General features: G+C 42.3%; 1 protein-coding gene across 9 annotated transcripts in view; it reads left to right on the top strand.

The window, feature by feature from the left end:
• The window catches only part of LOC110830955 (transducin-like enhancer protein 3), a 324,396-nt gene that overhangs the window by 249,784 nt on the left and 48,660 nt on the right, over window positions 1–25,952 (top strand). For 4 of the 9 annotated variants that reach the window (XM_022066401.2, XM_087344862.1, XM_087344861.1 and 1 more), the window contains 2 exons: window positions 17,374–17,436; window positions 18,638–18,712. In XM_022066401.2, coding sequence (XP_021922093.2) covers window positions 17,374–17,436; window positions 18,638–18,712 — 138 coding nt within the window. The remainder of the gene's footprint in view (window positions 1–17,373; window positions 17,437–18,637; window positions 18,713–25,952) is intronic. The other 5 variants (XM_087344864.1, XM_087344866.1, XM_087344863.1 and 2 more) reach the window with 2 other exon arrangements.

Here is a 25,952-nt window from a genome sequence, read left to right as displayed (position 1 = left end):
ATGCAATTGACAGTCGAAACTTGTCCACCAGGCCGTGTTATGAAGAATTGAAACAAAAATCTATTCCTATTGTATGGTTCTTTCTAGGAATTTGTATAACTACCACACATATAGTTTGATGAATAGTACGATGGAGTCTGATAGGACGCGTATGGTGACTCACGTCATACATATAACACAGCTACAGTTTTAATTTTTAAAGCAGCTTAGTGATGAAAGATAAATCTCTGATAATGGCAAACCATTTTTCGGTCTTCGCCTTGGAGGGCGTGATATGCTTCCACCATGAGGCGACTAGCAGTGTGGCCTCTGATTATTACCTGTATCATATAATTAGTTCAGCTAAGCAAGCTCCTACTCAGTCAGACACGTGTGGGTCCGACTTCAGTTTATAAAATCGTGCGCGTATGAGGAATATATTAATTTTTTTTTAACTCCTTTGCAAGGACAACCGCTCTGTGATCTGGTTTTATCTTACGTTGCTGTACGCCGATCAGCGTAATCAGCAAATTGGAAAACTGGTGTCACATCTTCCATTCATTTGTCATCCTTTCCCCCCCCCCGTGTAGAGGAGAAGCTTGGCGAGCGAGGATCTTGTACGATTATTAATTACCAATTATAATTGGTTGTGTTTTTCAAATTTGTAAGACAGCCAATTCGCATGGATCTATATTATTTTGAAATGGGTGTTGTTGATGTAGGCTGCCACCACACATGGCCGGCTGCAAGCTGCAGTTAGTGTTGTTGTAAGAAAAGACAGGCGTGAAGTGTCATTAAACGAATGAATAAAAATTTCGATATGATACCAACCGACCGATGCCATCTGCCGCCTACACTTGACAAAGACAAAATGACGCATGGCCGGCTTGGGTTGTAGCGAGAGAGAGGCAAATAGCACTTTTTTGTGTGTCGCATATAAAAAAAACAGAAATAAAAAAAATAATTACTGCGAAATAAAGCAAATTGTTTACTTCACGCTGAAATATTGTGACAGTTTTTGTTTAAAAGCTAGTTAGGACTCAACGTGGCTTTCACACATTTATTAATCGCTTCTAAACTGACGGAAGTACATTGAGTGGGCGAATAAACACGGCTCAGTTACTATTTTTGGAGCAGTTATAAACGGAACTGTTCCTTTAAATATTAGGACAACGATAAATTATGAAAACTAAAGTCCGCGTTGCGATGTATCGTTGATTGGTAGCCAATAATCATAAGTTTTTGAGTGGTCAAACTCATGAGATTAAGACAGGTTTCACCTAAGTGGTCCTTGAGTTGAGTAGATTACGAATATGCTCTTTTATTTTTATGCTGTATTTCTGAATCTTTAAGCTTTTTTTTAACATTTACAAACACATTAATACTCCCTCTGTGTGCAAAAAGTAAACGTAAAACACTAATATCACCAAACAATGCAACTATTATTAGAGTAACCAAATCTGTGAATGACTGCTGTGAAGCACCAGATTCTTAAACCATGATCAGACATTCCGTTCCTTAACCAGTGATTCGTATCTTACGCTCTGGTTCACACATCCCAGTTGCTGTCAGGATCTCTGTGGAGACGGCCATGTCTCAAGACTTTTGGGAGGGAACAATCAATCATCTGTACGCTTTATTTAAAAGAAGAGTTGAACATTAACTTTGATGACCTCTTAACGAGTGACCTCCCACGCCGATACTCTTTCCTTCTTGCCGCCCCCCTAATCTGACACTCTTTGGAATATAAAGGAAGAGTTATTTTCATCACTTGGTTGAGACTTTCCCCTCCCACCATATTCTGTGTAGACTCCACTTCAGAAGGTCCTTGTGAATCGTTCTCAGTGAATACTGTCAGGTCTTCTTTTCTAAGGCAGAGATAAATTGCTCGCTGTGTGAGCGTCTGAAAGCTGCGACAAGGTACAGGAAAGGTTGATAACCGAGCCACATAATTCATCAATTTGTCGAGCATATTTCAGTATCACGGATCAGTAGAGACGTGAATTCTGTCTATGAAAGGATCTTAGGAAAACAAGTCATTATAGTTAGGCACTAAATCAGGCTGTTCCTACCTGTTAATTTACCAGTCGTGTTATTCCATGCAGTGTGTAAATTTTGGTAACTCTGCGGGCTGCTAAGATTCAGACAATATACGGGATTAAGTGATTCTAAAGGTATATTCTAGAATTATATGTTAACAGACACGCTCTAGTAAGAGGGTTAGTTTAGAAGTAAACGTACACGAGGCAAATTAATTTTCGCGTATGTCTCGTCACCAGAATGGAGCGTTCTATCTTGTGGCCATGGCTACGCGTTTTCAGCTTTGTGACCGACTAAGCAGCCTTGCTCGTTACATGATGTTAACACCATCACGTGTTGGGCAGTGCCTGTAATTACACGCTGTAACAAACTGGAACATTATTGAAGGCCATCTCAAGCGATAATCTCTGATACAGGTCCCGGTATCAAACGCCTCACCTACCAGCAGCGTAGCTACTGGTAACGGTCCTCGACTAATTGTTGCTCTCGTAACAATGTAATATAGACGTGGACCCAAGGCGGAACCTTCCAGGTATGAGAAAACCACCGATGGGGGTCGCGAACAAGGCTATGAGAGAAGGACGATGAACTTTCTTCACTGCCTTATCTAACGTCTACATCATATGTACTCTTCACCAGAAATTTGTTAGGGTGGTCAGGTTAAAGGGGGATGATATGGGCAAGGCATGTAGCCCGCACAGGGGGATGAAATATAACTACAGGATTTGGTTGTAAACTGTGAAGGGAAGAAACCTCTGATGACCACTTTACCAACGCTATTTTATCTTATTTATTTATTTATTTTGCTGTAAAATCAGTGACCGTGTCTGCGCAGTCGATTATGAAGGTCGCATTTTGATTTTATCAATAAATTATTCAAATATTATTTTTCTTAAAATTTAATTCTGTCCATATCTGCATATGTACCTTTATTAATTGATGCCAAACGTGCTTATGTAGCCAAAGAATTTACATGATTTTCCCCAGAACGAATTATCATTTTAAAGTAGAATTCAGCACTTTCATACTATTACTTTCTTAATCCTTCGCATTTTTAAGGAAACAATTAATGGCGGATATCTGTGGTTTGCTATAGTCCAAACCTCGCTACTGTAAGTCATTACGATTTCGTTCTTAATAAATGAAATTAAATGCCGTGCTTGTCCATGTTAAATTAACAAGGGATTTGTACTGTTAAGTGCATAGTTGTGCGGTGGATGAATCAGAATCGGAGCATTGCGCCCAGATGCATTGTTATGGGGTGAGGCGGGGTCGAACTGGTGTCTCGAGGATACATCGTGTGACATGGATTGCACATTGGACTTTGAATCACGCCATTAGGGAAGTGACAGAAGATTACATTACTGTATCATTTGTACTGGGCGTGCCACATCAATTGACAGACCGCATCATTGTTCGATCTCTTCGGTGTAAGTGGTCCCAGTTCACTCTTACACGATTCGCCCATTCCAGCCAGTAGTTGATCGGCGACAACTTTGTAATTTTATCTACTAATTCAAGCAACTTGACATGTGTTATTAAGAAGCTTTCCTTCCAAATAACTTAAGAATTATAGGAATACTGTCAGTAAAAACTATAACCTGAAGACGTCTGCCTTCTGGGTTTTTGCGCCGTGTAGTATGGCAGTAGTTTTCCGACGTTTCAGAAGTCCTTACTGCCTCCGAAACGTCGATAAAATGATACCAGACTACAAGTTGCAACATACAGGAAGACAGACGTTTTCATACTCGCTGTAGTCGGATCTCTCGCTTACTGATACTTGATTTGCCACCCTAAGGGACGAAATTAGATTGGGGGTGTATGAGAATGGGTTTACGGAGTGTATTTGGACCTGATAGGGAGAAAGTGCTGTGATACTGGAGTAAACTAGGTAATGGGAATTTAATTTGTTCTGTACAAAATATTAGGATAATAAAAATTCTAGAATGAGATGTGTGGGCGCATAGCTCGCGTTGAACATGTGAGAAGTTTATACAAGATTTTAATCTGAATACCTGAATATGTCGGAGCACTTGGGGGATGCAGTCTGAGACTTAAGAATAATATTAAATGCAATTTTATGAAATATTTTCTGTTTCTAGTGATAGGGAGGGACAGTAAACATCGAGGGACCAAAAACAAACTTATCTTTCCGTAACAGTAAATATGCCAAGAAAGTATGCCTGTGTCTTTTATGAAATACTTGAATTTTTTTAAGCTAAACGCATTTTTCATGTATGTTGTTTATAGCTTTGCACATTTAATGTTGTTGAAGCTGAAGTGCGTTATGGCAGCGTACTTAAGGATGTGTGGTAATTCAGTTGCCAGTAAGTTATTCAGCATTGCCAATAACACTTGCAATACAGATGGCTTGGTTCAAGTTAACATTGTACTGACTGATCTTTGATAAGACAGGGAAGCTGGTAGCGAATTCCTAGAATTGAGATAACTACACACGGATGCACTTCGTTTTCAGATTGTTTGAGCCAAATTGATGTCTGCCTGCTTCACAATTGAATTGGTAGAGGGCTTGCAGCGAACGGTAGCCTATCTGCCTGTAGAATCGAGTTGAAGTTCATCATGTTGGAATGAACGATATATTTATCACTTGAAAAAAAAATTGTAATAGGATTCTTTTCACAATGGTTTTATACTTTGTTCAGCCTGATTCCAGGAAATGTCGAATGTGACGATTGGCAGGCTTTGATCTGTTTAATACACTCATTTAAATATCATATTAATGTGTAATGTCGTTCATAACTGCATTTTTTCACACTGATCCTCTGTTGTTTTATCAACACTGCTTTTCAGAAGCACTCCCCTTTGAAGAAAGACATATCGAGTTTAGTATTATTAATCTCGGGTGGTTTAAAATGTTTCCCAAGACCGACCAATGCCTTTTTTTCATTTTACGACCAATCCCATTTGTCGTCGAGGGAAAAGTGTACCTTGAATGTATTTACTTTGTGAGTATATGCAAATCCAGCCAGCTTTTTGATGGAAATATTGATTAAATAAGGTGCACGGGAACAGACTGAGAGGAATACGCTTTAAAACTCCCATAAATAATTTTTCGTCAATTTTCTTCTCCAGTTCACGAAATCGCCTAGCTTCAATGGGCAAGACGACTTGATTATACAGTTCTGAATATTCGCGTGCAGATCCAAACGTGAAGACAGGAACATGAAATAAACATCAGAATAGCGTATTCAGTCAGGAATCTACATAAAGTTAACACACACCACGCAAGCAAATTCATAAACATTCTGTTCAAATTGATTATGCACCCTTTGCCCTGTTCTGACTAGGACAAAGTTCTGAGAGAAATGAATATATAAAAAAATAAATAAAAAAAGGTACCATAAAAGTAACAAACAAAATATTATCCGAAAGGAGGGCGATGTTTTGAAACATCAAGTTGAGATGTTCGACGTCGCTAGAGACTTCTAGTCAGACCTTGAATTAATGAATGAATGAATAGGCGAAATGTGACGAAACGTCGGACAAGGATCGTGCCCTTATAAGTCCCCTAGGATGAAGTTTTCTAATATTCGTTGTGTTTGTGACAACGCCGAATCTGATACGAGTAACATCCAAAGATTCACTTCTTACCGCTGCTACGCCATGACAAAGATTGATTATTTGATGCTGTTTTAAGGATGTAATCTGTGTTTCTTCTGAGAATCATACGTGTCCGTACAATGCGGGCAAAATTAAGAATTACCGATTACTACCACTGGGATTCAATGGGCAAAGTATACCAGTGATGGGACGGGAAGAGTAATGTTGATTCTTTTCCGTATTTCATTATCTGTACCACACAACTCGCTTATAAAATTCTTGGATCTTAGCCTAAGGTCTGTGATTCTTCTTTATATCCCTTCGTATTTTGCATTATAACTCTTTACTCCCCAACTAAATGTTTTTATCTTTATTTTTATGCAGATCTTAGTTTAAATAAGGTGGTAGATAAGTCAGCCAGTCAACCGTGCTTGGTTGCTAGTTATTTGTTTTCACAACCCATGCTGAACATTAAATGAAGCCAACGTCGACGCTCAGTAGAAAGTCATTTGTTTGTTTTTATTTTAGCCTCACTTGACAGCTCACTGTAAACCATTACAATGTGGAGAGCAGTTAGAGGAGAGAGAGAGAGAGAAGACGAGTTAGGGGAATGCTGGGCAAGATGGCGAAGTGGGCACGAGGAACCAATGTTATTTCAAATGTCGGCAACGCGAGATCCAGCTGAAAGTTTTTATTTTCAAGACGAGATATGTGGTAACGTTTGAAGGCACTTCGTGCCAACTTCCAATGTATATGCTACGTTTTGATAGATTTTCTCATCATCGCCTCTTACGCAACTTTGCCCCTTATTCCATTTTAACAACTACGTGAGTGGGCCACTTTCAAATGTTCATCCTGAATCTTATACACACATTTCGCTTCGTAGATTTCTTATGTAACTAAATTAATATTCGATTTTTAGTATGGTTTTACAATGCCGTTTTTCCACGTGCTGCTCTTAGAGTAATCAGCCATCTAGGAATGACAAGAAATTCGTAATTGTATCTTGTCTCAGTTGGCCAGTCGTCCAATCCTAGTAGCTACTTCTCATGAGATCGCAACATCTCAGAACATCTTTATACTCGCCGCCTCGAGAACCCGAAAACGCTAAATTCGACGAGAATGCAACATTTTTGCGCAGTTTATAGCAGCATTGTCATTGTAATTCGTATTGAAATTACAGAATGTATTAAATTTAAAGCAAACGTGAAAACATATTCACGGCGACTGCAAAAAACAGATTCCTCCATACCCCACCATAACCCCGTTTTGCATTTCTTTCAGATCCGCCACCGTCAGAACGTCATCGAAAGTTCGTCCAGTTAAGCGTGACGGTCATTGGCTGTTGTATTACGAGTAGTAACTATTTTTGAACTCAGTTCTCGATAGGGACAACAGATTTCGCATTTCGAGCAGGTCAGGTTTGGCTCTGGGCCCCATCCATCCTTCTGTCCAATTAGTTCTGACGTCCCTTTCCTAGGGAATATAATAACATCGGAAATGTGAAGCTGGCAATGTACATCCAGTTCTCAGGGAACTTTAATTCTGCACCCTGTTGATAGTTTGCTTATGCACGGGTTTGCGTTTTTACTATTACTGTATACCAGTGGTATTCAACCGGGGGTACGCGAAGACATCTTAGGGGGTACGTGAAATTTAAAAAAAAAATTATGATAAACACTGAATAATCAGTAATGTAATTTATTTAATTTATTTTAGATATACATTATATACTATGTATAACTTGAATTATACGCCAACAACTTTGGGGGTACAAAGTTGAAGAGAAATTATATCTGGGGGGGGGGTTATTTTACCCCCGGGGGTATGCAAAGACATCTTAAGGGGTACGTGAAATTTAAAAATATATATATTATTTTATGATAAACACTGAATAATCAGTAATGTAATTTATTGAATTTATTTTAGATATACATTATATACTACGTATAACTTGAATTGTACACCAACAACTTTGGGGGTACAAAATTGAAGAGAAATTATATCTGGGGGTACGCGAACAAAAAAGGTTGAATACCACTGGTCTAGATGTTAGGAGCAGAAAACATTGCTTCCAGTGTTATATTTGATCTGTGGATACCTATTCTTTGAGATATTAGCCGAATTTTAAAACATTGTATAGATTAATTTTTATCTTCAAAGGGTTAACGGATTTCCGGGCACGAAGCTGTTGTTGGCGCTGTTTCGTTCGTTCTTTTTTTTTCTCGGTCGTGTGTGCTAGCACAATGGAACACAGCCGTCGTGCTGGCGCGGTTAGGACCGTCATTATGTTTAATACTCGCTGCTGGAGGCAGGCCAAGGATCTGTTGTTGGAGGGGGGGGGATAAACTCCTTATGTTATCATGAGTCAGACTCCAAGCGACGGGCCGACATATTGCTTAGTATAACTGCTATGTAATTTACAAGCTGTTCAGAATAGGCTGGTGGAATCGAAGTACACTCCACTTCAGAAGTAGATACATCCTGAACTCTGAAGTGTCAGACGATGTACCTTGTATGAATGGAGTATTCACTTCATTACTACAAAGACTCTAAATTGATTTAACAACGATTAATCACTTTTTTTTAATGAAATCGGTTTTCCTTTTACGACCTTACAAACTCTTTAAGAGACCTCCGTCTTGTTGTGTTTCGTTGGCTTAGAATAGATCGTGGAGAAGGAGGGGAAAACATATTAGTTGGGAACTGAATAGAGTTTTACTGACAAAAACCCCAATATTCTTGGGGTCAGAATTCTGAGACTGCGAAATCCTTCTTGATGGTGGACTGTGAAGTATCTGAGTGACAATGACAATGCCATGTCTGGTATTCGAACGCTCTAGGCAAATCTTTGCCTCAGTTGCAAGATAGCGTTCTGTGTGTGTACAATCCGTAATTTCAGCCACTACAGGTCTTCGGTATCCATAATCTCATTCGTTGTCGCGTCAAACAGCAGCCACTTAATGCAACATCTGCTGCTAATCGAACACTTATTTATGGCGTGACAGGTCGTGACTCGAACCAGATGGCATTATGACACTCAATTAGGGATTATCACGTAAGAAAGACAGGAAATGTGTGGGGTGTCCATTTAATTCATCCCCTGTCTGTACCGCAACACGCAGATTCCACAGTCCAGGTGCTCTGATGCCAATACAATTAAGATTCCGCGGTAGCTGATATTGACTTCATAACAAGCCACTCTGAGATTAATGGGTCCTATTGATGTGGAGTACCATTAGCAGCTGGGCGTGTATGTACTGTGTGCAGTTGAGGGGGCCTCCTGTCGATTGAAACAACATAATCTTTCAAATACAGGCGGAGTTTACTTGCTGGGCAAACACTGAATTAAAAAAAAAGGCGGAATGACGACAGACAGGGAGCGACAGACGTGTATCATATGCGACGGTGGGCTTCGTCATCCAAACATCCGACAGCTTACACTGGCTCCGTGTGGAGGGAAAAAAATAAAATAAAACAGTTCCTGGTATTTTTTTATTTTCCCCCAAAGCTTATTTAATTCTTTTCTGTACTATCTGGCTCACCTCCAGGCTTACCCATACTCTGCATTTTCAAGAGAGAACGAATCACAGAAGGCTTTTTAAAATTATTTGCTTTTTCTATTGGAGTCTGCACAAGGAAGGGGTTTTCGAGCCTGGATGGCCGTTTACCCACAAGCCTGCTTAAGGCGCGGTATGAGGGTTCAGTCTGGCGTTTGGGGAAGGGCTTTGGGAACAACCGGGGGGGGGGGGATTTTTATTTATTTAGGCTATTTTGTTTCTACAGTAAGGTTTCGAAACGGGGGAAAGGGAGAATTTTGAGTGGTAGTTAGGAAGAAAGGTTGTTCTCGGGAGAAGGAAATTAAAACACTCAGGAAATTAGACGTGTACCTTCTAAATAGCTACCCCATACCAGTTTCCAAGTCTGGCTAGCACAGTGCTTGTTAATCGTATCAATTTCAGGAGATAAAAAAAACTGCCTCTCATTGACCGTGGAGTTGAAAACGCCCGCTAAAATTAACTAAGCCCACGAGGAAGTCTAGGGTTATAATGCCGACTAGAAAATTGACGGACGTCAGTCTTCCCTCAAAATTGAGGAATTATGGGAATGGATATCCGGCATTGACCAAACTGGGGAAGTGAGATTTCAGGTTCTAACGGCGGCGAGTGAAGATTGTCTTCTGGCGATCGCCCTGATGATAGAAGCAGTAAACACCTGCGAAACGTCGACCATTTTGTACCGGACTTCATGGCGCAGCGTCCAAAAATACGATTATCTTCAGTGTGGGGTAGTTTCCAGCTTTGATGAAACCCTGGGAAGCGATTATCAGCTCTGATATACCCAGGGAACTGATATCTGACGTTGATCAACCCGGGGCAAGTCCCTCGAAACATGTAACAGTTCCAGTAAGATTTCGCAGATTCTTACGAGGAAGTCCGAATATTCAGAACTAAGATTTGTTGTTATAGTTAATTTATTTATCTTTGAAACTTAGCTAAGTGGTTTTATAGTTTATTATTGCCACCGCGTCTCTCGTTAATGAAGTACCTTCTTTGGAGTGACACCCTGAAGGCAGAGTAAATGTTCTCGATTAGAATTAAATACAAGTATTTTGAGTAGCTGGTATGGATAAGGTACAATTTTTCGACGCTCATAGGCATATTATAATATCCCTGTATATTCGCCCTGGTGAGTCAATACTAGCATTATATTGCAGTGAACAGTAATTTAGATTTATCATCATTATCATTCAAACAGGATTTAACATTCTACCCTTTTTTAACTTTGGCAAAAGTCGTGGTGGGGGTTGGGGGGGGAGAGAAGAGACTGTTACGTAAATAAATAAAACATAAAGTGGATGGAGGGTGTAATAAAATCCTGTTGGTCGGGTAGCTGCCGGGCGTACTGTGTGAGAGGTGGAATGAGGCGGGTGGACATGTGAAAAACGAAGCCGCCTGAGAGCAGTATTTTTCGCGTTGCAACGGCTGTCCCCCCCCCATCCCTTTCTCACCCCCCCCCCGCCCAACCCCCTAACAAAAAATCCTATTTCCCCCTTTTATTGTAATGGTTCTAGTCAGTGTTCTCTGCTACGTTTGAAACCACGAAACGCGATGTGGTTTTTTCGGGTCCTGGGCTCCGTACGGCGGCAAGCGATCCCCTAGTACAGCCAACACAGAATGTTAACAGATTCCCCGTGTTTTATACGCAAGTTCAGACAGACAATACAACGCATGAGTTTTAACATTTTTCTTGACGATTTCCAGTTTTCTTTTAAAATAGAACAGAGTAACATCAAATTATGGATGAGGCGGTGGGGAATGTAGCACGCACGGGGAGATACGAGCCTTGAGATCCCATAAAATTCGTGTCAAGAATTATCGTGCTCTGTGTGGTTAGATTATGGAACTTAGATGACCATCTTCTGGGTTGTTGAGCCGCGTAGTTGGATAGAAGTTCACCGACGTTTCATAAGTACTTGCTGCCTTCATCAGGGTGATCTTCCTCGTACTCGTCGCCGTGAAAACCTGAAATCTCTTCCATATGGCTTTTGATTTAATTGAATAATATGTTTGTAGACCTGGACTGAAACTACACGCACATGCGAGCGTTTTAAGTTCGTGTGTACTGCCGTAAATTTAAGAACAGGACGCGCCTGATACTTACACGTAGGTGACAAGACTTATGAGAGCGTCTGTACAACAACAACAACAGAACGAGAGGCAGAGTATGCAGGAAATTGTGATGGGTTTGTTTGGAAACTCGAAGCTAGTTGCAGGGACGCGCACAGCGCGGTTTTTGACTGACAGAAATCGGAGCAGAGATGGACGCCATTTTCTCGACCACACAAACCGGTTGCCATGACAACCCGCGGCTTCTAAAATGTTTTTTTATTTTTTATTCGTGTTTATGTGGATGCAGAGGTTAAAGAGTTAAGCTACGCGGAGACCACTCTGCAGTGTTCCATCATATACTAATTGAAACGTTGCTTTTTTAATGCTGTATTTTTTGTTTAACCACTCTAAAACCTATAGGAACGAAATCAATTTTATAATTATTAGTGTCGCAGACATTTTACTGTTCCTGTGTGGATGTTGGGAGTTTAGTTGAACAGTAACTCGGGATCTGTTATGCGTCATAATGGGTCTAGCTGGTGTACGGGGTTTGTCATACAGAGGAGTCGCACATAAAATTGTGAGCGTCATAGACACGACTCCGTCTAGTTCTGACGGCGACGACTCTGGTGACAAATGTGAGTTGGTCGATCATGTCGAGGAGGGTATGGGCAAGGCATGTAGCACGCACGGGAAAGCCGGTGTGTATACACATTCTTTCCAATTCGTTATACATTTTCATTATCTTATTAGACGCTAGGTATTTATTTTGGGTTATCGGCACCGCTTCCGGTGTGAATGTTGGGGTTTAGGGGGGGCTTAGGAGGGAGGGACGGAAGCTTAATTATAGTGATCGGTCGTGTAACAAGTCTGCCGTAACTACACACAGTCGTAACAAAACAATAGGTCTGTACCCACTAACAAGCAGCATTTGATGTATTTGAGCCATTCTTCCATCACATAGCATCTGATGCGGAACAAAAGTAGTCTTAAAATGTTCTCAGGAGAATTAGAAGTGTTCTCAATTTAGGAAAGTGATGACTGTTTCTGGGTTTTTTTTCTCCCACACACCAACCTTTGATGACTCTAAAATTCTATCACGCGGTGTTATTCCTTCCCGTGTCTGCTGCCAAGTCTGAGAATGGAACTTAACATTGGTGTAATTGCCATGGATACCTCTGTCTCATGTCTTAGAAGCACTGTCAGAATTAAGAGTAGCAAATGAAATCACTTAAGAATGATTGCTGTACAGTTGCAATCAAAATGAAATCGTCATCGATTAAAACTACCAATATGCAGTTCAGTTATGATCATAATGTTGGAACATCCCCGCGTAGAACCAGGCAGCTTGGAGATGTCATGGTCGAATTAGTATCTGGCTGATTAACGCGTTCCGCAGAGTCTGGGTTATTGTGGAGCAGAGCGGAAGAACAGTAGACACGAATTTTGGGGTTCGTTTATTCTGTTGTGAACTGTCCTAAGGGTCTTTTTTTTCTTTCAAGGATGCACTTTTTACGAGTTAGCGAGTATATACGTAAATGGATGGGTGTGAGGATGAAGTATTCTCGTGGGTGTTAAGGACCACTATATGAAACAAAACAAATGCTCGCACTTTGCCCTTCTCTCTGCCCCCAACTCTCATCACACTGGTCACCCTACTTTTCAGAATCCCAACTGTCCCTTGTAAACTGTTATTCAAAATAAGGGGTTTTTTTGTGGCAGGAGATTGAGAGGGGAGGTAAAAATAACTGGTAGCCTGAATTAAAACCCCTCCGGAATAATCGAATCGATAAATGCAAATAACGAGCTAGTAAACTTTATATACATGGAGAGGTAGAAGAGATGAGAGATGGACGTTGTTGGTACTGCAGAGCGCCTGAAACATATGCAGTACGTTCATAATTTGTGTCAACCAGGCTGCAGATCCTGTAGGCGATTCTCTGTATAAATATACACAGCACGCGCAATTTTATAACTGTTTTGAGAGTAGATTGATTTCTGCGGGGAGATTATTTTGTGATGTTGGCATGGTACGCATCTCTCACAAATGTTACGTAAAACGTGATCATTTGGTACAGTTGGCACGCATTTGAAATATGTAGTCTGCTTTTTGTGAAATAAGACGGAAGTTTCAAGCGTCTGCACGGCTAGAACAGACAAATTAGTGGAGTGGAAAGGGGAATTACAATTAATATTGTTGTTATTGTTACCGTCCTCCATATTGCTATTTCCTTTTTTAAGTCGTGGCACTGGGAATAATTACGCGGCCTTTTTAAGTTTCCGTATTTCATCTGAAGTTATCAGAGAATATTTTAAAACTTTGTTCCGTTCCGTTAGCTCAGAGACTAAGCCGAATGGGTGAACAGTCAAAGAACAGATTTGTTTTTGTTTGTTTTCCGCTGAGGACATTGCAGGATCTGCGGTCACATCTAAAAACCAACGGGTTCGAGTCTCGGTGAAGATGCTTGGTTTAGGATTTTTTTTATGGTACTCGATGATACGTATGGAATGGTCAGGCACATGACAAGCTTTCGCGGACAATAGGGATTGATGAGAAATGTGAGCATTTGTCGAATTTTCCCGCACTAACACTGCGGCAACTGTGATTATGTACAATAGAGAAGAATCGACCACATGGGAACTGGACATTAAGTGAAACTTACCGGAAATGAAAAGTTTCGCCATGTCACACTCAGATATGGCCTACGTTGATCGTCAATATGCTCGGGGGAAATAGTGACGGCAGGCTGAATCGATCTGCGTCTATCGACCTGATCGATCACTTCAACTGAAGCGATGTTGAACTCAGGGGCGTGTGTTTGTCTTGCCCTCGGTCTGTGTGGGGCTTCTATTCTTCTTCTCCTCCCTCCTTTTCCTTGCGTCTTAAAGTTCCACGTCCCACTTCACCCCCTGTATCCACTCAGAAAACAGGAAAAATCAATTCTTAACCCCATAGTGTGGTTTAGGACATTTCCCTTGTCTCTAGCTGGAACTTGCATTCTAACCCTGCGTCAGCTCAAACTGTTAACTTTTTTAGTTTGTGTTAGTTAATGAAAGCTTGGTGAGGTTTCAGGTTCTGACGGCGACGAGAAGGAAGTAGACAGTATTCTGGGATGTTGCCCCGGTTACTTTACTAGAAATTGGCTGACATTTCAGGGGTGCGTACTTCCTCCGCTGTGAGGGCGATCGGCCAGATAATGCATATCAGAAACGTCGGTTAGTTTGTGCCATATTTTATTAAAATCCTCTTTAATTTTGCTCCGTCTACGTCTCTTGTCTTAAGATTTCCGTGTAAGCCCAGCCATTTGTAGCTTATGAAATGTCACCAGAACAAAACGTAAAGCGGATAAACCAAAGACGACATTTAGAATAAATATTCTTTGTATAAACATTACAGTGTCTGTGATTCATGGGATATTCAATTTTACGATAATTTGTTTATATGCGGGGGTTGTTTAGTGTCGTTGAAAGGGTTAGAGAAGAAGCTTTCGCTTCGACAAGAAAGATGTTTCGAGAAGACGTAGAGAGATGGAGGAGTTTGTTCTGAGTGCTCCTGTGGAGAACGGTTCACTGCTGACGTCGTCACGGTGTTTGGCGAGCACAAGAAGCATCAGCCTCTGTCCTCTGCTCGGTCAACAAGCTTCCCCCACGCCCCTCCCCCCTTCCAAGGGCCTCCTCTACCCACCACAGGCTCCTGGACACGATACCAGATTCAATGATCAGCTGGATGTGTCGACTGACTTTTATGTTGCGTCTTATGAGTGGATGATGAATATGAATTACGAGAGACGAAAGGGAGGTTGATTATTTTATGATGCTCTTTTAACAAAGATGATGTAACGTTGAATTATTATGACTTAGTTATGTTACTGTACCACAATATTTTAGCGTATGTAGCGTCAAATGATATATGGCAGAGTGATTATGAATTAGAAGAGATACGTATATAAGGAGGTTATTATTTTTACGACTCTATATTAAGTGTTTTTGTGTAGGAGTCAAATTACAAATGGTCTGATTATTCAGCCAGTCTCCAGCTGGGTTTCGAATTCAGTTTCTCTGGAACGCGAGTTACGTGTTACTGCTGTGGTAAGGTTTACTGTGCGCGGAATGTAAATGACGTGTTTTTTTTTTAAAAAAATTGCTGAACATACGTTTTAGAGCAGAGAAATAAATGAGTGTTACAGCCACTTGGAGCCCGGTATCCGCCTCCGATGAGCCTTGGTGGTCCTATGGACCAGTCCCGATCGGGAGGGGGGGGGGGTGCGCGTATGCCCCATGCCGAGAACAGAATTCCGTTTGCTCAGTCAGAAGTCAGTTACTTTACCTTTTGAGTTAACTTAACTGTAACTCAGTTCCACCGTGCACTATTTGGCACACTGGCTTCTTCTTGAAAGTACAAGGTCTTCGACCCAGTTCTCTTGGTGTCATGAAAGGGAAGTCCGATTGTATATTAACAGCGCTTCGTCGTTGTCAGTATAGGTCTTAGAGATTTTATTCATTCTCTCTTTGCCACACCTGAGACTGCTTTAAAATACGCCACAACCATTTCCCCTCTCATACCCTTGATCGCAATTTTCTTTAGCGTACTGTCCCAGGTTCTGCATGGAGGAACTGAATAAAATCACGGATAAACAGGCTTTATTTTGATTTAATTATAGGGCGGGACTGAATTATCTCTTGGATCTGTTCATGGTTTCTTGTAATCTTGGTTTATGACCTGTTCGGTAATTGAACCCTGTCCTTTGTTGAAGTTTCGATGACAAAATGAAATGCCGCGCTGTTACCATATTTAGAGGTCTCAAGGGAAAAGACAATTGTTTGCTTAGCGCCGGCAGAACGAGACGTACACCCCGAGGCAGTTCGTGCTCTTGAAATAGAAGAAGACATGGATCAAGATGGATTTACTATCATTCGGATATCATCAAATATTTACTTTCATTTTGTAAGTGGGACGAGTGTCGTGTGCGTGCGTCTTAGATCGCTCTAAGGAAAGTGGTTTTAGCTTCATCGCGGTATCTTACATACGTCGTGAACCACTAGACCTGAAACGGCGTTCGTGGTAACTTGAGTTCAGCCAAGGTACAATTAGGATTTGAAGCTGTCACGGCGGTGAGTTCGAAGGTGGCTGTCTTCTGGGACGTCGCGCCATGTAGTCTGGTATAAGTTTGCTGACGTACCGGAGGTACTTGCTGCCTCCATCATCAGGGCGATCGCCTACTGAAACATTGGCAAACTTCCACCAGACTACACAGCGCTACAACCCAGAAGGCAGCCATTGTCCTCAAAATACGTTTGTTGAAATGTGGGTGTAGTGAACTGACAGAATGTAAACAAACATTCATCTGTAGATGTTAATTACTCTTTTCTGTAAATGAAGCGTTTTACCGCGTGAAGTTTTCCGTGTTGAATACTAGTTTTGTCGTCTCACCATGAGCCTTCATCGTTTGTAACCTGAATATAGTGTTATCAGAAGATATACAAGAAGCATAGTCTTTTCAAAGCAGTTCCATTATCTAGGGTGAATGCATATTGCCTTCAAATTTTTATGTTGTTCATTCCCGCACATTGTATTAGCCTCTTGTGCTGGTTTTCTTTCAAGCATGTGGTATGGAAATATATAACGCTGCCACAATATGTGCCGTGCATTAAGGGACTAAGAGCCAATTCAGATTCATTTAACGCCACGCCGTAGCTCAGGCGGTTTGGCGGCGTCTTAACTCGAAGGCCTGGTTTCACTCCCAGCGCGCCCGTGTGGGGTTTGTGGCGGACTAACTGGCATTGGAACAGGACTTTTCTCCAGACCCTTGGTTTCGCAGAGACATCATCTTGCCCCATAGCAGCAGTAATTAAAAAAAAACATTTTTACAGCTACATTAGCCAATTACGGAGTCAGCGGAAGAAAATTAAACACAAAGAACAAAGAACAGACTGTACATACATGAAGTAAACATAGTACAAAAAATTCTAGTACACGGCACATGATAATGCTTAAGGTAGCGAAAAAGATTTGTGATAAAAAACTTTGTTAAACAAACATGCTAAAACACGGCCTATTAGAGATCTCATTGGGAGGTTAGACACAACGTATAGACGGAGATAGTAACTCAAGTTAGTTGTCTGTTTTATTTATTTTAATAATACAGTAATAAAATATTCACGCTGTGCTGTTTCTTTTCAGACTGAGATTGCGAAGCGACTGAATGCCATCATTGCACAGATACTGCCGTTCCTGTCTCAGGAGGTGAGTGAATGGACTTGGAATTTTGCATGCTTGCTGTTTGAACAGATAAACTTGATATAACGTGTTCTTCACAGACTAAACTATCTCTCTCTACATGGTATTTGTTAAGTCAGCCTTAAGAAGGCTGGCACCTCGCATCAGTGGCTGAAAGGAGTGTACGAAAATGATATCATCTTCTCAAACAAGAGCACACCCATAAAGATCGAAACACATTTTAGTTTTCAGAGTAAGATTATGAGATTATAAAATTAGTTTTTACTAATCAGTAGGTTTATTATTCTTTATGAATCGAACTGTACAGTGTTTTTGGAGTGGCCTGTATTTTTTATCGAACCGTCTAACGGTTTCGTCCATTTTGATTACCAACAGCATATTTCTACCAGACTACACGGCGCAACAACCCAGAAGACAGAAATCTTCAGCATATTTCTGCTGCAGTAATGATCATTGCAGTTTTTAAGCAAGGACCTGCTATTAATTAGATATTTGACAGCGTATTTGCTTGTGCAATGCCGAAGTATCTGGTTTAAATTTGTGATTGCGGTCCGTATTAATCCTGAGGTGTGTTCATCAGTAAAATACCCCCCCAGTTCTTGATTTGACGTTCGGGTAGTGAAATGTAGGAGGTAAGTGCTACCGATTTCATATGCAGGTCGTACAAAGTTGGATCTCGTACACAGGATCACAGTTGGGCCTGTTGTATAAGAGTGTCTTTTATTGACGCAGCCTGAAAATGGAAACTGGAATATTTATTTCGGAACCCTGCCAAGAAACATGCTACCGAAACTCGAAATTCTGGAATTTTGAGAAAATGCCCCCCCCCCCCACACACACACACACACACACACGGCCCAGTCGCACAAGTAATTTGAATTCTGCGTTTTACACAATTTTTGTAGACTGTCCATGAATTTGAAGATGACCTGGGATTTTGCGCCATGTACTTTCGTAGAATTCGACTGACGTTTCAGAGGTCCGTACTGCGTCCACCGGGTGCAATTCATGTTTATCAATTTGGTCAATCAGTATGCAGATCATTTCAAAAGAGATGTGCATGAATACTACGGAATATGAATCACGCGCGCGTGTGTATTTTTTTTGGGACACTCTGTATGTGCATACCGCCCGATATTTCATGTTTTTGTTTTCTTTGAACGACCGTCAATTTGGATCGATGACATGGCGATGCTGTGTGTTTCAGCACCAACAGCAGGTGGCCACTGCTGTGGAGCGAGCGAAGCAGGTTACGATGACTGAACTGAACGCTATAATTGGGGTGAGTAGACGGCTCAGACCAAGTCAGAAGAAACGATTGCCTAGAAATACATGAAATATATCATTTTCTAAGGGCGGCAAATATATGCGTATAGTCTCGTAGAAATTGAATGACGTTTCAGAGGTGCTTACTGCATCAAAGGCAGTCGCCGAGATGGACGGAGAACGCACGTCAGAAACGTCGATCAGTTTGTATCCGACTAAACGACGCACTTTCTGAGACAGTCATGTATTGGAATATTTTGAAACAAAAAACTTAGGATTATTTTATGTTCCATTTTGGAATGTTTACTCAGTGATGTTGAATTCATGACTGGAATGTGGTGCTGGAGTTGCATTGCGCCCCAGTGTTTCAGATATAATTCAAGCTGTAACAGATGCTGTCATAATCCCGACTTATTCCAAGATCCGTGTTTCACTTACCAGTGATTCAAGACGTGTGTTTGCGCGTATTTGCGGCAAATATGAACCTGCCAGCGACGCAACTCCGAGACGAGAGAAAGCCACCAAACAGTCTGTGCATTTGACATACCATATTATACATTTTAGTAATAGATTTTCTGTCAAGAAATTTATGATTTTAATTTAGTAGCTTTATTTGTAGTGAATTATTCTAGAATAAAACAACGTAACTGTATGAATTAATTTCTTAATTTTAGTGATTCGTGAAGTAGAGTCAGAGGACGCATGGATGGGAAAATATTTTTTTTTTGAAGAAAGTATTTTTATCTGTAAAAGGGTTTCTTTGAGGTACGGACTGACTGACTGACTTAAATATTATTTACATGAGCTTCAGGCTTCATCATTTCGTAATGATATTACGTAACCGTCGTTATATCTTAACAAATTAATAGGATAGCGCGAATGAGTATGAGTTGGTTTGTTTTGAGGTATGAATTAACTACAGATGAATAAACACGAAGTCTGATTGTGACAAAAGACCACTGAATGCTTCCGTGATACGTACAATCGCACATTAGATTTCTCCTTTTGCGTGTGACAGTCTCATTGAACCGAGATAGATAACTCATACATATTTCTGTGTTCTGAGCGTGTTGAGAGCCTCTTCTCGTGTCCCCCTGGGGCTGGTCCGATCCTCTCAAGAGCTGTTGGGCTCGTTTATTCTCCTGGCTGGATCTCTCTTCTCTCTTCACTTGTCATGACTAGCAGGAGCAGGCAGACTAGACCAAGACTATTACCGCGGTTTCAAACCAGGCGCGAATTCTGTCAATATTTGACTTTGCCTGCACCGCGCATTAAAACACAAGTGAGGCGAAAGAGAGAGAAGGAGTTTGCTTGTCTTCCTGTGTTTGCAGGTCAAACAAAGGTAGAGTGATGAGGGTGAGGCTGAAAGGGGGTAGACACACAGCCGTGTATTCTGTAGCTGCACGTATACATGGACTTTTGTATGAAGGGGGATTTACTTCATATGATAATTCTGCGAGGTCCGCGTTTAATCTACTTTCCTTGTAAGCCTACTCGTCTCGACATTGGGCCTTGAACATTCACGTATGTAATGGTGCTTTTAATTTAATTCTATTGTAGCAGATCCTCTAAACTTTATTGGGAATAAAGTAAAGTAGTTTATATTATCAGACAACCCGTTCTGAAAAAAATGGAAGCTTTTTGGCTTTAATTCGACTCTCGGCAGGGAAGAATTGTTTTCTTCGCCACGACGTCCAGACCGGATCTGTGGACCCACACAGCCTCTCGTATCATGGGTACCAAATGGTTGTTTCCCCTTTGGTAAAGGATCCGGGGCTTGAAGTTCGCCTTTCCGATTATCTGTATAGTGCCCAGGTTTAGAACGCGTTTCTATTAAAAATTATTTATCGTTCACGTATTCCATGTCCAAATTGTGTATGACTCGAAGTTTCTTTACTGTATCTTTCAGGAACTTGTCATTAGATTGTGCCCGAACCGGATTGTAATCTACTTCTTAACGCCATGTTACTTTAACCTATTGTCACTTAATCCCTTTTAGGTCGAAACACCTATCTTCTGAATGAAATTTGCTTTTATTTCTTGTTTCCAATATTTTTTTTTGCTACACGTGTCGCATTTATCTCTGCTTTATCAGTTCACTCTCCCTCCCTTTTTCCTCACATATTTTTAGAATTGCTTCTAATTATCATTATCTACTCATAATGTAATGGCCAGTGTCCTTCACGCTTGTCTTTACGTTTACTCCGTTCTCGCGTTACCGAAAACATGAAAGTTAATGACAGTGGCGCCTCTCGCAGCAAAGAAATGCAGATTAGGGTGTGGTGTTGTGGTGGGGTCTGGCGGGGTTTGAGTTTGACGTCGTTGGCAGAAGAATGGCTTTAGTCGACTTGAAGACGTTTTAAATCTAATTTAGAATATTAAAAACTTTTTTTTTTAAATTTTGATTTTCAGTTCGATGTTGCAATTTTAGTGCGTCTTACTGTACATGTAGGTACAAAGCGTGAACCATCAACTTTTGTTCTAGGCCAGAGCTCCGGGTTGTTTTTACCAACGTTGTAATGCCGTCTATTAGCATGTAGAGAGAGACACGTGTAGTAGCCCACCTTTCTTCACTGGGCGTGAATAACTATGCAGAGTAGCAAACCATGTGTGTGATTGTTCAGTACGAGCCGCCTGTATGTTACGTCAACTCTTCCAGGATTTATTAGAGTTCTTTTTCTCGTTCTGTGTCCCCCCCCCCCCCCCCCCACCAACTCTTTCGCATTTCAATGCGCTAAATACTGCCCCCCCCCCTTCCTTATTAACACACACGTACACGTCAACACCGACTCTTGGCATAACTTATAACGATGTTAATTGACATTAAAATAAAAGCATGACTCCACTCACCATAGAGCCCTCACACGCAGAGACTGGAATGTAAAAAGCTCTTTTTGTTTCACAGGCTACAAAGTATCTAGTTCCGCTTTTCTCTCTTTGAATGAAAGCGTGTGTGTGTGTGTGTGTGTGTGTTTAATTCGTTTTATATAAAACACCCTTTGAAAACGGCACGCAGTCATACAAAATGCGACTCTCCTCTCTTGGTTGCGGGTGTTGGGTTGTAGAACGCGCTCAGGTGAAGTTGCAATACTCCGTGACCCTTCTCTCGGATTAATCGAGTTTCTGTATGCACGCTTCGCCGTTGTAATTAATTAGACTGTCTCAGATACCGTCCTATTATTCGTGATTCCGTCAGAGTTTTTATGTTTTTAAAAATCGGATTGTTCCTCCTTTAATAAAGGCTTTTCACCAAGTTACTCGATGCTAGATTCGTCAAAGCTCATTTCCCCACTCACACGAAAATTATTAAAAGAATTTAAATTCCAGAGGAATAGAAATCATAAAGTTTTGTTACTTTTACCGAAACATTTAACTATGAACAAATTTTTTTTAAAAAATGTAAGCGTAGTCTAACAATTGTGAATTGTTTTCTTTTATCAATTTCGTAAGATAAGTCATTCGTTCAGTTTCTACTCAAGGAGAATCATGTGAAGACATTTCTGTAATTAAGAACGGACATAAAATTTCTAATTTTTCGCCGTCAGCAGTTCTGTTTGAAAAAGAGAAACTCAAAACGTGCGAAATTCTTTGCATATACAGTTACATACTAGAAAACGTTTTTTTTAACAAGTAAACACAGATTCTGCCTTGGGATGCTTAATTGCTTGTCACACATGTCGATTTTGGCCTCGTGGGTCGCTTTGCTATATGGACTTGTGGACTCATACCAGCGTTTGAGGGGGAAGCTACTGCCTCCATCTTCTGCCCTGCCTACAAGTCCACATGGCGCCGAGACATCAACTTCTTTACCGCATTGAGAACAACAGATTTATTATGTAAGACTTGAGGTTCTCACAGCGGTGAATATGAAGATTTCTGTCTTCTGGGTTATTGCGCTGTGTAGTCTGGTCGATGTTAACCAACGTTTCAGAGGTCATACTGCCTCCGTCATCAGGGCGATGAATATGCCAATAGGGTGTGAGGAGTTGGATTTTATAGGCAGGGACGTGAAAGGTGTAGCCTGCCCCGAGCCAATGGGAGCAGGTATGGGAGTGGACCAATGGTAGCACGTGGGCGAGGGTGGGAGAGGGAGAGAAAGTAGAGAGAGAAAGGTGAGTGTAGTTGTATGGATAAAGGCCCTGAAAGGGGCCGAGTTACTGGTCTGGTTGGTTCTGGCGGCGCACTCTTGCTCGTTCTCGGAGTCCTCGGAGTGTGTGGATCAGAGGCTTCCAGGACCGGCTCAGGTGAAGTCCATCTTCCTTGTTAAAGTTATCAGGATGAAGTTCGATCTCGATGGCTTCCCTGATTAACCGGTCCATGTAGCCGGTTTTTGAGGAGAGGATAGAAGTGTCCTCTAGCTGTATCTTGTGCTCCAAGTTGAAGCGGTGTTCAGCAACCGCAGATTTCTCGGGCTGCCCGAGCCGGATGTGGCGTTCGTGCTCCTTGATCCTGGCCTCAACGGAACGGCCTGTCTGGCCGATGTAGACTTTTCCGCACTCGCAGGGAACTCTGTATACGCCAGGCGTCTTCAGTCCTAGGTCGTCCTTTACCGGCCGGAGAAAACTGGGAATTTTCTTTGGCGGAAGACCAACAGACTTGATGTCGTGCCTGGCCAGCAACCTGCTTATGCGGTTGAAGGTCGTCCCGACGTAGGGCAGGAAGGCAACCGAGGCTGGTTTTTCAGTAGGCGGTGGCAGCCTCGCAGGCGGATTGAGAGCTTTCTGAATCTGACGGTTGCTGTACCCGTTTTTCCTGAAGGTGGTGGTGAGTGCCTCCAGTTCACTCTGTAGGCTGTCGTGGTCGCAAAGGGCTTTAGCCCTGTGTACCAGGGTCGAGAGCACGGCCTGTTTGTTGGACGGGTGGTGATGGGAATTGGAGTTGAGGTAAAGGTCGGTATGGGTTGGTTTCCGGTACACCTTGTGGCCTAATGAGCCGTCAGGTTTCCGGTGAATGTCTATGTCGAGGAATGGGAGATGGCCGTCCTTTTCAGTCTCCATGGTGAACTGGATGCTCTCGTGAATGCTGTTGAGGTGGCTGAGGAACTCCGCGAGCTTGTCAGGGCCGTGGGGCCAGATGACAAACGTGTCGTCTACGTAACGGAACCAGCAGAGGGGCTTGAAGGTCGCCCCGTCCACCGCCATTTCTTCAAAGTTCTCCATGTAGAAATTGGCGATGACAGGTGATAGTGGGGAACCCATAGCCACCCCGTCGGTCTGTTTGAGGCTGTTCCACCTGGTACTCACCTCTTCATATTTCAAGTTCGGCGGCCGGTTCTACGAACAGACCGACGGGGTGGCTATGGGTTCCCCACTATCACCTGTCATCGCCAATTTCTACATGGAGAACTTTGAAGAAATGGCGGTGGACGGGGCGACCTTCAAGCCCCTCTGCTGGTTCCGTTACGTAGACGACACGTTTGTCATCTGGCCCCACGGCCCTGACAAGCTCGCGGAGTTCCTCAGCCACCTCAACAGCATTCACGAGAGCATCCAGTTCACCATGGAGACTGAAAAGGACGGCCATCTCCCATTCCTCGACATAGACATTCACCGGAAACCTGACGGCTCATTAGGCCACAAGGTGTACCGGAAACCAACCCATACCGACCTTTACCTCAACTCCAATTCCCATCACCACCCGTCCAACAAACAGGCCGTGCTCTCGACCCTGGTACACAGGGCTAAAGCCCTTTGCGACCACGACAGCCTACAGAGTGAACTGGAGGCACTCACCACCACCTTCAGGAAAAACGGGTACAGCAACCGTCAGATTCAGAAAGCTCTCAATCCGCCTGCGAGGCTGCCACCGCCTACTGAAAAACCAGCCTCGGTTGCCTTCCTGCCCTACGTCGGGACGACCTTCAACCGCATAAGCAGGTTGCTGGCCAGGCACGACATCAAGTCTGTTGGTCTTCCGCCAAAGAAAATTCCCAGTTTTCTCCGGCCGGTAAAGGACGACCTAGGACTGAAGACGCCTGGCGTATACAGAGTTCCCTGCGAGTGCGGAAAAGTCTACATCGGCCAGACAGGCCGTTCCGTTGAGGCCAGGATCAAGGAGCACGAACGCCACATCCGGCTCGGGCAGCCCGAGAAATCTGCGGTTGCTGAACACCGCTTCAACTTGGAGCACAAGATACAGCTAGAGGACACTTCTATCCTCTCCTCAAAAACCGGCTACATGGACCGGTTAATCAGGGAAGCCATCGAGATCGAACTTCATCCTGATAACTTTAACAAGGAAGATGGACTTCACCTGAGCCGGTCCTGGAAGCCTCTGATCCACACACTCCGAGGACTCCGAGAACGAGCAAGAGTGCGCCGCCAGAACCAACCAGACCAGTAACTCGGCCCCTTTCAGGGCCTTTATCCATACAACTACACTCACCTTTCTCTCTCTACTTTCTCTCCCTCTCCCACCCTCGCCCACGTGCTACCATTGGTCCACTCCCATACCTGCTCCCATTGGCTCGGGGCAGGCTACACCTTTCACGTCCCTGCCTATAAAATCCAACTCCTCACACCCTATTGGCATATTCATCGCCCTGATGACGGAGGCAGTATGACCTCTGAAACGTTGGTTAACATCGACCAGACTACACAGCGCAATAACCCAGAAGACAGAAATCTTAACAGATTTATTCTTTATGACAGAGTCGTAACTTTAATATGGTTTAAACGTGCTTTTTCCTGTTAACCTTTGTTCATGTCTTCCAGCATCTTATTATGTTTCAAGTATTGTATTTTCAGTCTGCTGTTATTCAGTCGTAACGTTTGAGAGTCCCCACAAAGGTTTTATGTCTGAACTAATTTAATATTCTATCTCCACCCGAATCGGTACTGAGAATAGTGTATTTTTCTGGCTTAAGTGCATATTAAAATTGGGTAAATTGCGCGAGTTCTGCACGTTCATGTAGCAAGGTATCAGACTCCTCTATTTGACCACTCGTTTCAAGCTGAGAATCCGTGTTATTTGCAGTGACTGTACCGGCTCTCCACTAAGCAACGTTGACAATAACCGACCACTGTTTGGTCTTCGTAGAAGAATATTTCGAAATGGTTTGTGTGTGTACTGAACATTGTTTATTTATCCAACATGCGATACGGCTTTAGAGTTTTCTGTGTACTTGTACTAGCTAATAAGTGAAGAGTGGATGCTAGTGTTAATGAGTCGACCCGCGCAATACAGCGTGTGACATGTTTGTGTTTGGAGTCTCACGTCAGACCACAAATTAGTACGCACTCACGGACTGCAGAAAC

This window comes from Zootermopsis nevadensis, unplaced genomic scaffold, assembly GCF_977971745.1.
Source record: "Zootermopsis nevadensis isolate Lab colony 2312 unplaced genomic scaffold, Znev_1.0 Znev_ptg000008l, whole genome shotgun sequence".
NCBI lineage: Eukaryota > Metazoa > Arthropoda > Insecta > Blattodea > Termopsidae > Zootermopsis > Zootermopsis nevadensis.
Note: the sequence above shows the minus strand (reverse complement) of the source record. Positions and strands in the feature narration are given on the sequence as shown.